Source organism: Mastigoproctus giganteus, chromosome 5 (genome assembly GCF_048544385.1).
Source record: "Mastigoproctus giganteus isolate SK-2022 chromosome 5, ASM4854438v1, whole genome shotgun sequence".
Lineage (NCBI taxonomy): Eukaryota > Metazoa > Arthropoda > Arachnida > Uropygi > Thelyphonidae > Mastigoproctus > Mastigoproctus giganteus.
The window spans coordinates 93,572,845-93,587,638 of record NC_143579.1 but is presented as its reverse complement, the minus strand read 5'-3'; the positions used below and the strand labels follow the sequence as shown (position 1 = coordinate 93,587,638).

Here is a 14,794-nt window from a genome sequence, read left to right as displayed (position 1 = left end):
CATGCAAACTATCCATACTATATGCAGGTCATTTTATCTAATGGGCTCGGTGAGCAGCTGCCCAAAACCCTTTCATTTCAGGAGTCCCGCCGCATATCTGAGCAACAAACACGCAAAGGACGTTTTCTTTTTCTTTTGCGTTAGCATATCGTACTTCTGGTCTGTATGCACAAAATATTAAGTATCTACGTTTTCGATTAATAATTTTTGTTCTTACCTTTTCCTCTCCTTTTCACTTTTGTTAGCATAAATAAATTTGTACTGGCATCAAATTATAAAGTCGCTTCTTTTAAAGTATTCCTAACAATTTGAAATTTTCTTCAGAGCCCAACTGTCAGCAGCCCAGACTGTATGCCCTGTATTAATGCTATGTAAGACGCTGAATTGTCAACAGAGGACCGTAATTCAAATATTCTGGAACTAACTTTTCTCAAAACTTTAAAAAACTTAATGTCTAACGGCTCACAAGTTTTAAGTTCTCAGACAACCTCCACAAGTGTTGATACTGTTGCACGGTGACTGTTTGCTGTTTTCACACACAATGTGGAAAATTCCTGGGCTCGAAACCCAGGATGAAAGATCTTTTATGGGCTTTTTTCGAACTGTGCCTCAGTAGTCGGTCTCAGAGAATGTTGCGCTTGTTTTTTAATTCAGAAAATCGGGTTTTTCATCCCTAAAAACAAGCAAGCGGATGATAGAATATACTCAATATACTTGTCCAATATGTGTACTGAACCCACATGGCTTTAGCTGCCTGGGCAGAAACTAAGCAAACACAAAATCCTTCCCTTTTATAAGTTATCAGTAGTCCCAGTGTTCTAAGTATAAGAACTCTGGAACATGGGATCACTACATAAATCAACCGCATTGTGGTTAAATATCTGTTGGCAGTCAGATAACTCTAATCTCTGTCTAATCACAATAAACTCATGATCATCGTACCAAATGATGTAGGGCTCTCTGAGACTATCGCTGCTTAAAAATTCTAGAAGTGGGAAGAATATAGGCTACTTAGAGCTTCTTCAAAAGTAACACAATTAGTATGACGTATTGTAACTCTTAAGTTTAATCTCAATCGACAAGGCTAGCAAAATAACAAGAAAAAAGGGGAATACTTCAATGTAAACTCATGACATAGCCAAATATGATGTAATCAACAGGATCTTAGTGAAGGCCAACGAATTTGTCTTTGATTTCTTCGCCGAAAGAATAACAAAGGGCACTGAAGGCATTCATTATTGAATCATTATGACAGTAATTATCGAGGCCCAATCACATCATATACAGCTACTTTTGTCCTTTTGTTAGAGGCATCGGGCCATTTTCCTCACTATCATTAGTGTTTTTCATCCTGAAAAGTAAGTAACCGACTGACTATACATGAAACGCGATATACTGAAACCTTATTTGGCATCTTCTTTCAGAAGTGGATAGCGGCACTTTTCACACAGTATGGGTGGAACTGCCTTGAGTTCGATTTTCGTTGCTGGATAGAGTTGAACGTTTTTCTGTTCGGACGAAATATCCATGTACGAATTAGTCTGTGTTAACGCGTGTATAAACTGTATCTGACTTGATTTTTGTGCTAAATCCATAACCAAATCTACAAAGGAATGAGGTATCAATGTATTGTGCTTATAAACGGCATGCGTCCAATGGTTCATTTCGTTTTCCTGATTTTCTGGATGAAAATTCCAAGTTTAAGTTTCACGCTAATAAAACCGTGCAACTGCAACCTTCGTCGAAAACAGCCAGTCCGGCCAATGTCGGATAATGTATCAGCAGCAGAGTTTGAATATGTTATTGTTTATACTCTGACGCGACCACTGTGTCAAAGGAGTTTACAATTATTTTGACAATGAATACAATATTTAACCGTATTTAGCAGTAACGCGAGCTTGATTCTCGTTCCATTCAAACACGTGCGCATTATTTCACTCTCGCGTCTGGCTACTTGGGCCCACAATACAAGTGGTTATTACTTAATCACCAGTGGCAAACTTCATTTTAAACTGTTTGCATTCAACATACTTAGCTGACTTCTACTCATCAACCGGTCCTTAGACAGATCCTGAAAGAATCACTCTGAAAAAGGCCCTTCGGTTGTTATCAGTGATGGGCTGGGCATCACAACATAAGGTAGCAGAAGGAGCGCGCAAATCGGTAATTCTTCCATATGTCTACTCTGCAGAAGGGAAAAGGGAATATTTTTGGGTTTTTTTTCACAACTGGATGAGTTAGTCAGCCTCAAGCGAGGGGTTGCTTGTTTTCCTTTTTTTTTATCTTCGGCGCTTAACAAACAAGCAACCAAACGAGAACGGAGGGAGCTTTCTTCAATATAAGGTGCTGTTCAGATAAAACGAGTTAGCTTACGGATCGATCTATCTTTGTATCTACAGCAATCTATCGATCTATCTTTGTATCTAAGCAATCGTGTATACTGGATTGCTTAGTTATCAATTTTCCTTAATTATTATTATTTTTTTTTTAGTTTGTAGTTTGCTTCTGTAATCGTTACAGATCAGAATTACGTATGTTAATTTATTTTATTATATTACAACTTACCACTTACCTTAGAGTGGTTACCATTCACAAAGAAAGTGGCGGAGGTTTCACCTACTCCTTTTTTAATTGCAGCGGCGTAAAATGCGTCAAATATTCCGTCCTGCCCTTGAGAACTCTGTTGCAGTTGGTCAGTTTTCCCGGTTTCAACAAACACCTTTAACTGGTCGGATGCTATTCCTCCCATTTGCCATAACCGATGGGAAATATTATGGGAACGACCTGAAAAATATAGAAGAAAAAATGAGTATTAAGTGAATAGAGATCTTATATGATCATTTTTCATTCCAACCACTGCTTGCACTTATGTGAACACAAAAATAATTCCATATGAAAATTCATCCCAAAACTCAACGTGAAAAAATATGACCTACTTGGAAAGTGGACAGTGAAAATTTTAATGATCACAAGTGAGTAATACACTGAACCATAGCGATATCCAAATAATTTATAAATTCAAATTTACGACACGCCTAATAACTATCAACAAGGCCCGTGCGCAGATTACCTCTGTCCTGGGTTCAATACATGTGCTTTCCCTGTACAGCAGACCAGGATAGGAGATGTCATACTCCATAAATATCATTCAGACTGCCCTTGATGTGGTTCCAAGGAGTAAACTGCTCATCACAATAAAAGAAAACTGCTTCCCCGCTTTAGTACAGTGGAACACCGGATCGCACCAGAAATGGTGAATAAGTAAGCAATTAGATGATGTCTACAAACCTTCGCACCTTAAACCAACCTGGAAACTTACCGATATGACTCCATAAGGAAAAGTAAGAAAAAAACATGGCAGGAGCTGGTCTCTGAAACTGGTAAACAAGACCCCTGGGGAGTTGTCTGCCGCATAGTGACAAATAAGCTCCCTAGGGGTGAAGAATCAAACCGGATGGATCGGTCACTCTCACGTGGGAGGACGCCATGAGCAACATGTTAAACACTATTTTCCTTACAGATGTCGGTTCAATTAGTGTTGAGAAACAGATAATAATTGCACAAAATGAGAAATACACAACCAATCATACCGAGGAGCCCTTCTGTCTGGAAGAACTGCAGACTGCACTAAATAAAACAAAACTCCCCGATATGACCCGATAGAAGTGGATGTAATTAAGAAGTTTACTAGAACATTCCAGCATCACCTCTGGCCACCTATAATGCATGTCTCGAGATGGGCGTCTTTCCTGAAATATGGAAGGCAGCAATTATCGGCGCCTCCGTAGCCAGGTGGGCAGGAGCAGCAGTGCGTAGCACACGCTTCTTGATTAGACCGGGGTTCGAGGCTGTGACCACCAAATACGGAAGATGCGGAAAGATCAGGGAATGACCACCGCATATCCCTGGAGCAATATGGCCTTAGTTGCTAATGCTCCTAAAAACCAAATAATATCTATATCTACAGCAATTATCAAACTTATCTTAGAAAAGCTAGATAAACCTCCAGAGATTCCGAAGTCTTATAGACCGATCGCTCTTCTTCCCATTCTTTCAACTGTTTTGAAAAATTAATTCATTTCAGTTAGAAAAATACTACATCGACTTCAACCTGGCGCCTCTCCTCGCCAATTTGAATTTAGAAAAGGTACAAGCAGAAAAAAATGTTATCCAACACCTTATACCGACAGCCACAGCCACATCAATCATATATGCCCTGGCCATCATGGTGGACTTTGCAAGTGCATTTGACCATCTGTAATGGCCAAGTATTCTCAGGAGGTTAAGGTAATCCAATACCCCAGTAATCTGTACAAAAATCAAATAAAATCAAATTATTATATTAGGGCCACCCATTATTTCTAATATATACCCATATATTTATTTTGTCTGTAAATTGCGTGTGTTATATGGTCGATTTGCCTGTTTGCTGGACGAAAAAACCCCGCTATCTATGCCTGAGACCGACTAACTCAGTCACGGAGTGAAAACATCCATTAAAGTTCCTCGCGTCGAGATTCGAACCCGGGCCTTTTCCACCCGGTGTGGGGAGGTCGGTGACGATACCACTGTGCTACCCGCGCAGACAGTAATCTATACAGATAGATCTACTTATATCTTATACAGAGAAAAGTGAAAGCTGCCAACAGATTCCAGCTTGAAGGCTGGCAGGTCACTCGGGGTTGCCCTCAAGGCTCGGTCCTTGAACCACTCTTTTGGTTCATTGTTCTGGACAAGTTCCTTGGGATGAACCTCGAGTGTGCTGCGTCCCTTGCCTTCTCTGACGACTGGTCCTGGTTATCCATGCAAAATCTAGGGTCCAGTTGGAAATCAGAGCAAACCAACCACAAGTAACTACAGAGCTGGGCTACTACAAATAAGCTTTCCGTCTCTGGTGACAAAACAAATTTTATTCTCTTGAAGGGTTCCTACAAATACAGCTAAGCAGACCTCCACTTATAAAAATTTCCAACAAGACAATCAAACTGCAACCAGAAATCAATACCTAGGCGTCATCTTGGACATGAATCTCATAAATCAGAAAGTACACAGATATGATTTCCCGAATCAGCAGGAAGGACTGGGGCCTCAAGCGTAAGACTTTGGTACTAAGTGACAAATCCATCGTCGTGCCTATTGTCTGCTACGGTGCGGCAGTGTGGCGCACCAGAGCTAACCTAGACCGGAACAAAAGAAATTAGAATCCATACAAAGGGCGGTGCTCCTCACGGTTACCAGAGCCTGCCATACTGTGAGCATACCTGCCCTTCAGGTTCTAGCTGGCTATCTGCCCCTTCAGCTAGAGGTAGTTAAAAGAGTCCTTTTCAAGAGGCTCAAAAAGGGAAGCTCACCGCAAAACCGAACATACAACTGGATCTGACTAGTGACCCCAAAAGGGAACGTAAACGAATTGTTGAAAAGTTGCGTGAAATTTGGAGGAATTCTTGGGACAGCACACTAAGGATGCCATTACAAAATTCTTCCTCCCTTCTGCTGTTCGCGTCTGCCTCCGGACTTTTCTCTGGTTCTCATGGGATCTACAAGTGACATTTCTACTCACAGAATATGGTTCCTTTAAACAAAAGCTAACCGATATGGGGGTTGAGCAGGATCCTCTCTGTACTTGCGGGGAACCTGGAACTTGGGAGCACGTAATGTACTCGTGCTCTCCCTACGAGGAATATAGGATCTGGCTAATCTCCAAAGTCTAGGAAAATCTGCAACATCAGGAGCATCTCTCCTGATGTAGATTTGCAAGATGAGTATTAGCATCTAGCTCTCACGGAATTTGCGCAATCCGTGTTTCAACTCCGAAGTAAAAATCAGAGGAGGAACATTCAGGCAGTTGCACTGTAACATTCCATAGAGAACTTCACCTCAAGGTTATAAGGCATGATGAAGATCTACACGCGAATAATGCCATCCTGTGTGAACCCCATCACAAGCCTTAGTATAGGCCCAACACCGGACATGACTAAATTACTCACTAATATTGAACCTCTAAACTTTAAACCAACAGCAGTGACATTCAAGACCATAAGTATGAAAGCAGAATGAACAACTTACCAGCTCATTCAATGACACCCCTGACATCCAGATTGTTACTATCAAAATTGGATTATGAGTATAGCGAGATGAACGAGGTCACACTCTTAACTTAGGCTAACGTAAGAAAACGTAAAAACTACCAATTTTTGGGGTTGGACAAGCTGTAAAGTTCATCTAAGGTAGGATTATCTGCTAACCCCTTCGGGGATAGGATTGATTCCCACCATATGGGCCTCTTATGGCGATCTCAGTGGAGCACCTGTCTCCCATGACTTTACTCCCTGGGCCAGACCCCCTTCTCCATTCCCCCCCCCCCATTAATATTCAAACTCTAGCGGGCCGCTTCGTTGTGGTCTATTACCTTTTTATCCACACATTAACCATTAATAGGCCTCCGTAGAGTAGACGAGTATTCAGGAGCGGGAGTGCAGTAGCACACGCTCTTTGAGTAGATCGGGGTTCAAGCTTCTGACTTCTAAATACGGTCGATCTGTCAATCCACACTGGACCAGCGTGACAGATTATGATCCATTTCTCTCAACATGAATTGTTGAGGAGGCTTCCATCCTGCAGTGGGTTGATAATGGCTGCAGTTTTCCTTTACCATTAACCGTTTACTGCGAATCTTGTCTGCCATACTTCTCTGTCTCTCAATCTTTGTGCTTTCTTATTTCTAAACAACTTTCTTATTTAGCATGAACACAATAGTCCATTAAATAAATTAAACGAAATATCTTCTCTTGTATTGTAAACAATATCTATTAAAGCCAATAATTCTTATTCACGTGCCCATTTATTGTATTTTTTTTTTTTTTTTACTTTACACACTATAAAACAGTCTGCATGTTTTTTTTTTTTTTCCCAACATCATGTATGACAGTTGAGGAAACGGTGAAGAACTTCACGAGCAAACACGATAATTAAAATATCACGACCTTGACTATCCATTTGAGAAGATTAGGCTAGAATACACGCAGGAAACTTGTAACTTGTAACTTGTAACTCCACTGAACCTTAAAGGACACTTCCTTGGCTACAAGCATTGCTTCATCCGACACGAAAAGCATTTTGTATATTTGTTCAAAACGCGCAAAGCTTTCAAATTAGCTACGCGAAGAAGCGTGCACAACGAATTACTTCGCGACCCACTTTACACAATTGCCGTCAGGGGTCCCTGTACTAATAAAACGTGCATCATCAAATGAGATCACGATCTTTCCGATAAATCTCCAGAATTGTGACAAAAGAAAGATAGGCTCACTCGCTTTGAAACATGATTCCTACTAATAGCAGATACAATCAAAAAGTTTGTAGACTAAATTTATATCTTGAAATTAAGACGTCGTAAAGAGTTACGACTTATTGCAACACATGAGTTTTGTGACTTTCGTCGCATTTCAGAGTAAATGGTTTTATTTAGCAGCGAAATTGCGTCAAATTTTGTTTCAAATTAGTGAAAAGTGCAACAAAAAACCCCGAAATGATAAATCAGCTTTCGGAGATGCTGTGTTGTTCGAAGACTTTCAGTGATCTGCTGTTTTCAAGATGGCCGTTCGTCCGTTGAAGATTTTTCTTATATCACCAGTAAATCTCATATCTTAAGAATTTAATGCAACCAAATGAAATAATGTGGATCTAACCTGAAATAAATTAACGTACATGGTGCTTTACATTTCAAATAGTAATAATTCATGATTTTTAACAAAATAAATGAAACCACAGGCTGAAAATTTATTACAAATATTCCTAAGATATCCTAAGCAAGCATTGAAATTTTGAAATGAAGCAGAGCTCCTATTCCAAATTTATAGTAATATTTCTGTAGGAGGAATGTGGGGAGGAAATGCTATTAAATTGGAACTGAACTTAGAACCATTTTAGGGGCCAAAAGAACATACGTTAAAAATCTGATACCAACCCACATTTTTTGTAATTAACGCGAAAACGTACTTTCATTTATGCCGATTTTTGTAAGGGGTAGGGAACGAGGACTGTGAAATCGTAACTGGACCGGAAATTTTCCCAAGGACCAACAGAAGAACATAGGTTGAAAATTTGGCCTCGATTCGTCTTTTCATTCTAGAGTAATACTCGAAATATACTGTACTTTCATTTATATGAATAGATTTCTGTAGTTGGGGGTGGGGGGAAGAGGAGGCTAAGAAAGCTTTCCAGGGACAAAGGAAACACGCTGAAAATGTATCGACTGAACTGTTTCTTATTAAATAGTGTCTAAACACCCGATAATATACTTCTATCACAAGTTAGGTAATGTAGGCAGTGTGTTACATTTCATAAGTATTCTGTTTTATTTTTATAAAAATAAATTGCATTTTTTTTTCTTTTTCAGTGATTAATTGAAGTGAAAATACTTATATTCTTATAAGTTAATTATTAAGAATATAACTTTATAGAACACTTTATAAAAGTATAGTTTTACGTTCTGCGTTTAGCCGTTTCGGTTTAACTATAAACGTATATTTATTACTCACCTCCGTATATTCTTTTCTCTTCTTTTTTTTTGCCTCCTGTCTATATATCTGTTATCTCTTAACAAGTGAGGCAACGAATCTTACATAACACACGCGAAGCATATAAAGACTGCTAAAGCTAACAATAATGCATGAAACCACATTTAATCTATGAATTTCTTTTTTTCCATTGTATGGGAAAAAAAATAATAATAATTACCGGATTTCCATTTGTCGGATTTTAATGAAATTTGGAATGGCTCACCAAATCTTTCTATATGAACCAAATATAAATTTCATGAAACCCATTTACTAGGAGTCCCTCTATTACATGCGGACGGACGGACAAAATTCAAATTATTATATTAAGGTCACCCATAATTTCTTACCCATATATTTATTTGTCTGTAAATTGCGTGTGTTCTCTGGTCGAGTTGCCTGTTTGCTGGACGAAAAAACCCCAATTTTTGTGGGAAAAAAACCTTGCTATCTACGCCTGAGACCGACTAACTAAGCCACGGAGTGAAAAAAAGCCAATTAAAGTTCCTCGCGTCATCGACGGACAGACAAACGGACGCACATGATGAAGACAACTGGAGCTTATGCATACATGTTAACGCGCCTAAAATGTTACAGATTCCTAGACTACAGCATCGTGGAAATACTGAAAGCTCATTTTTAAAACCTACCCGCATAAAATAAAGGTGCGTGGCTGATGACGTTTGATAAGTAATAACAGTAACTTACAGAGATCTGACACGAATGGTGATCTTAACTCGGCCATTTCAAGTTCTTGTATCAATACGGATGACTTGTGAGTCAGTTCTATTTTTAGGGACAGAGTTGCAGTACTCAAGGCTTTCTGAAAGAAATCACGTATCTTACTACTGTGAGTTTCAGTTTATTTTCTAATTCATATTAACTGAAACCCTCTGAACTCTTTTATCGTACTGTTAGAGTGCCGTCTTCAGCGTGCACTGCTATCAGGGACTGTTAGATCAGCTCGTTAATTTATACGACAGGAATACAAGATACGAAATAGTCGATCTCACTACTTCGTGCACAGAATCCCAAGGTTATACAGGTGTACTCTACAGTCACCGTGGCTACAGTCTTCTCACGTGCGACTGTGCTGACATTCCCCCTACAGCTAAGGTGAAAAAGGGATTGCATCGCGGCTAGTTATAAAGCGCCCCTTATCAGACAGATGCGAACGCAGTGATGATAGTGGCCTGTCACAAGTCTGCTCTCACGGCCCTGTGATGAACAACTTCCTCCGACTTGATGGGAATAGGTTATTGGACATGACGTCCCTCTGCATTTGGCCTTTGAAACGATCCGCATTCGTAAGGACAGAGAGGTGAGCATTCGATGCGTCATCAAAAACATGGCGAAGCTGCTTTTATTTTTCCTTAATCCAGTTGTTTCTTTTATCGGATGAAGTGCATAATGGAAACTAATGAGGAACACTGCAGATGCCCGCCCTGACGTCATTGCAACGATTAAATAGCTCACTTTTGCTGTGTGCATGAACTGTTCCATTTAAAACCTGATTATTTCAAGGTGATGTCCCTGACCAGTCTTCTTATTCTCTCTTCTTCTCCCTCTCTTATTCATCTTAAAAAATAGCGCTCTTTCTTTGTCGTTATTATTATTCGTTATGTTGCTCGAAAGAACGGATCAAATTCCTTCCCGAGGACAAAATATTGTATGAACACTAGCGATTTTAAACATCAGTTTTTTTAGATCAAATGTTCTTGTTTTATAATTCGGCACGGCCACCAGGTCAGTGGAGTTTACAATAAGCCATCAATACAAACATTAATCTAATTAGCAGTCACGGGCCTGAACCCCGGTTCTACTCAAAGAGTGAGTGCTATTGCATTCACGTTCCTGACCACTCCGCTACGCCAGGCATCTTTCTCCTTTCAAATTTTCTTATACAAAAAAAAAGAACCCTCAAACTTTTCTGGCCATTTCCTCCGAGCTGCATAACTATATCTTATAAAATCAAAATAAGTACTGATTGACTATTTCCCTCAGGTGCACACTGAATTGCTAAATTTGAAGGGATGCATCTGAAATGCTTCTTGCTTTCGATTGACGTCCATAGATTTTTAAACCAACGAAGCCATTAAAAACTGTTGCACGCATACTATTTCAATAATTCAAAAAATACTATTTCAATAATTCAAGTATTTCACTTGCCATTTTCTCCCGATTTTCGTATGAAAGATAATACATTTGCGTGTATTATATTTTATATGAAAATCCCAGGATACTTTAGCATAATAAAATGCGAAACGAAACAAAAATGACCTTGTTTTAACTGCTGACCACAGAAACCTAGAAAACGTCACGAACTGCAAATCTGCAAATATTAGAAGACGTTCGTGAGATGTCTTCAGCAAAGCCACCCCTCTGTCCGATGCGACAGCTCTCTTCAGATATTTTTAGTAAAAACTTCATGTTGTTGAGAAACCCCGTAATGGTAAAGCAGTTATAGGCTACAAAAATATTCATTAAGGCTTTCCAACTTATATATGACATCTGCAAAGAACCCCTGGGAAGAGGGCATACTCTCAGTAAAAATCCTTAGTATTCAGCCAATAAAACATTACTTGTCAAATGATTGAAAATATACGAAGGTTTTTTTTCGATAAAACTTAATTGATCTGTGTAATCCAGAAGCACTGGACGACGGATATATGCAGTCTGTATAGTGAAAATAAGACTGTAAATAATAATACAAAATACACATAAATAAAATTAAGGCTTTTAGGGATAGACGATCTCTCCGTTTCAACAGTCATCTAAAAACTTTGTTAAAATTGTTATTTACTTTTGGAAATATGAGCTACAGATGATATTTTGCTGACTTACTCTTTATAGATATTCAGATAGGCCCACCACGAATATTGATCAGCTTCAGAAATTGATAAGTCTTTAAAAAAAAACAGAAATCTTAATCGATCTTAAACTGTGTTTATGAAGGAGAAAAGCACAGGTAATGGTAAATGCAGTGGATAAATAGTGATTCGTTTTAAAATCGACATAGATCGTTAAATCGTTGCAAGAATATAGCAGCAGTAAATAAGGTTCGTGTAAACTAAAATTTCCCCTCCAACAGATTCTCAGTAGGATGCCTGAATTTGTAAAATTGGAACTGTTCGTGTAGATGAGAACGTCCTCTTCAAGGTTACTCAAACCATTTCTTGTTTAAGTGACCTGTGACATCTCCATCTGGGAAGAGTAGCTGCGTCGTCAAATGAATGCGATCACACAGGACGGTGAAGTAATCATTGGATCTCATTCCACCCCCGACAGAGAGAGATGAAAGGGTTCGGCCCATAACGAGAAAAAAATAAATAAAATAAAAGCTGTCCACATCATTTCGAATTCGTGGAGCAGTTTGTAGTGTTTAGACCACACACTCTTTAATGCGTTTTCTGATATGCAGTGCATGTAAATGTGGCAGCAAGAAGGATAAACATGAAGATAAACTATTTCAAGTTTTGTCACTGCTCTGCCAGAGCAACAGGGGGCGTTTTATTTATATTTTATGTTATATATCTACCTTTATGGGAAGCAATCTATAAAAATTTATTAGTTGTTGCAATGGAAGTTTGGGGCTGTATTACGGCACAAATATGCACTTTTCGGTACACGTTATAAGAACTGATCAACCTATCTTGTTCACAAAAAAAAAAAAAAAATATATATATATATATATATATATCTGACAGACAACGGTTGCCACTAACCGACTACCTCCTTCTGGCCAGTGGTACCAAATTAAAGACGAAAACCCCTAAATCTTTGGTGGTCTGTAACCCGACAGTGCCAAGCCTCCATAAGCACAATACTAATTACAGAGAATTGCCCTCCCCTTAATTAATTTAAAATTTTAAATAAATTATCATTTATATTGCATCCGATTTTTTACTTAGCTTGACGAAAATTCGCATGTTATAAGCAGCACGTGGACTTTCTACAGTTCCCATTCTTTGACACGTGTGGGGAATATTAGAAGTAATATTAGAATTAATTATTACAAGTAATATTAGAAGTAATATTCCCCATTTCAAGATTATAAACACTTATTGAAACAGCAAGAAACTTTTAGTTAGCACTATAGCTAAGCAAGCTGTTTTCGCTCATGATGACAGTATTTTTTAACGTCCTTGTCTGATATCCTTCAATCAGCATTAAGGGCTATCTAATGGGAGAAAACTGCATACAGTTATGACAGATAACAGATCACAAGAACGCATGCTTATAGTGAATGAAGTTCGATGCAATGAACTGATGTTACCCAAACATCCCCTCATTACGACTTCAGTTCACAATCTGCAGCGACAAACTATCAATGATTAATCAACCTGCATCCAAGTTTTATGTCAATGACATTCTTTAAAATGCCCGTGACGTCAGAGAGGGACGAATTTGGAGTATAGGTTAAAGTGTGAGTGTTAAAAACCCAAACTACCCTTGAACTAAATACATGTTTCCAACCTTGAGCCAAATATAAATCTGTATCTATTCTTTACAACTGAAGTGAAACTTGATAACTGTAATGCTAAAGGAATACCTCGTAACTAAAGACGCTCTTAATCATTAGTTACACAAGTCAAGGATAAAGCCATTGTAGCCTGGCAATAGGGTACCGTACCTAGTCACACTTTAAACGTAAAAGTGTCAGCATATGCCAGAGAAATATACCAGTGTATCGGACAAAGAGAGACCGCAATATCTCAAAAGCAACGACTAACGGTTTATTGTAGGATTTTAATTATTGTTTTTATGTTCTAGAAGCCTGAGATCCAATACTAAACCTTTCATCTTCAAATACGACTTTGAAGCATCGAAAGACAGAGAGAGGCCGTTTTGAAATAAATTCATCTGAATTATCTTTACAAAAATAAAAAATCATTCGCCACTATACATAATGAACTAAACGTATCCTGCGACAAACAAGAGAACAATAAAATTTTAAAATCGCTGCAGGTTTCTTAATCACATCAGATAATTGATAAAGCAAATACCAAAAACAATAAGGAAAGCTGTAAGCTGGTTAATATACAGAAAACTGGAATCCAATATGGCATTAACCAAGTCCTAGGAAGAGATTATCAACTGTAAGGTAGCAACTGGATGACAATCTAACGTTGAACCATACCACAGAAAATGTCATCATCCAGCCTGGAAGATGCGTAGAATAAAACAACGCATACGTCATGCGATAAGCATACAGCCAAAACTCTTCACGGAAGACACTGACCTCGGATGCTAACCGAAAAATATGGTGCGGGGAATACAAAAGATGGATGCAGGACGACTGGAAGCAAGTTATATGGTCCGATAAGTCCCGAGTTAGTTTTTGAGCGTCGATGGAAGAGTGTACGTGCAGAGGTGAACCACACGAGGCGTTGGGGCCATCCTGTTGCCTACAGGCTGCTGGGGAGCACCGTGAACTTCAGAGCAAATTCGAACATCGTTGTGAATCATGTGCGCCCGGTAATGTTGCATGTTTAACCCTATATGGACAGCGGTACGTTTAAGATAACCATGGACCGTCCACTGCACCAAATGTGTGAAAGAGTGGTTTGAGGTGAATACGAGACAGACTCCAAGCATATTCCCTGACCAGCTTAATCCTCCGATGCCAGTCCCACTGACTGTTAGCGGGATGAACTGCAAAGCCGCGCTGGTCAGCATAATCCTCTGCCCATGTCACTCCAGGAACTGAGTGGTGTTTTGTTACATGAAAGGTACAGTATTCCTCGGGTCACTTTTCGATACCTTATTATGTGGCATGTTGTATCGGCGCAGTGATTCGGACCAATGGCAATCTGACATACTAATAGTTCATGATGTCCTAATAACGTGGCCAGGCAATATATTAAGGATTCTATAGCTTAAAATTAAGTCCAGGTTGGAATTTGAGATAGTATTGAGTTCTCTTATATCTTCGTTCTTTACCAAGATAAAAAATTAATTACATTGTCATTAGAAAAAGGCTTAAATCATTTGAAACCTCGACAGTTATTATTATATATAATAACTTTTTATTAGATATTAACTTATATATCTGTATAGTTAATAAATTAAATATTACGTAATAAATTATATTTAATATAATGTCGCATAAAAAAGTAAAATCAAGGAAATGAGCGTTCGGAAGTGGCTCTTCCTTTGGGAACTCATATTGTCAAGACCACGCCTCTTATGTCTGCAGAAATGTAGTTCATACAAGACAGCACACATGACACCGG

The 14,794-nt window shown here is 38.7% G+C and overlaps 1 protein-coding gene across 1 annotated transcript in view; it reads right to left on the bottom strand.

The window, feature by feature from the left end:
• LOC150085569 (spondin-2-like) overlaps positions 1–14,794 on the bottom strand; it is a 45,900-nt gene that overhangs the window by 16,628 nt on the left and 14,478 nt on the right. Inside the window, exon 2 of the mRNA XM_090374114.1 lies at positions 2,573–2,784. Coding sequence (XP_090230240.1) covers positions 2,573–2,784 — 212 coding nt within the window. The remainder of the gene's footprint in view (positions 1–2,572; positions 2,785–14,794) is intronic.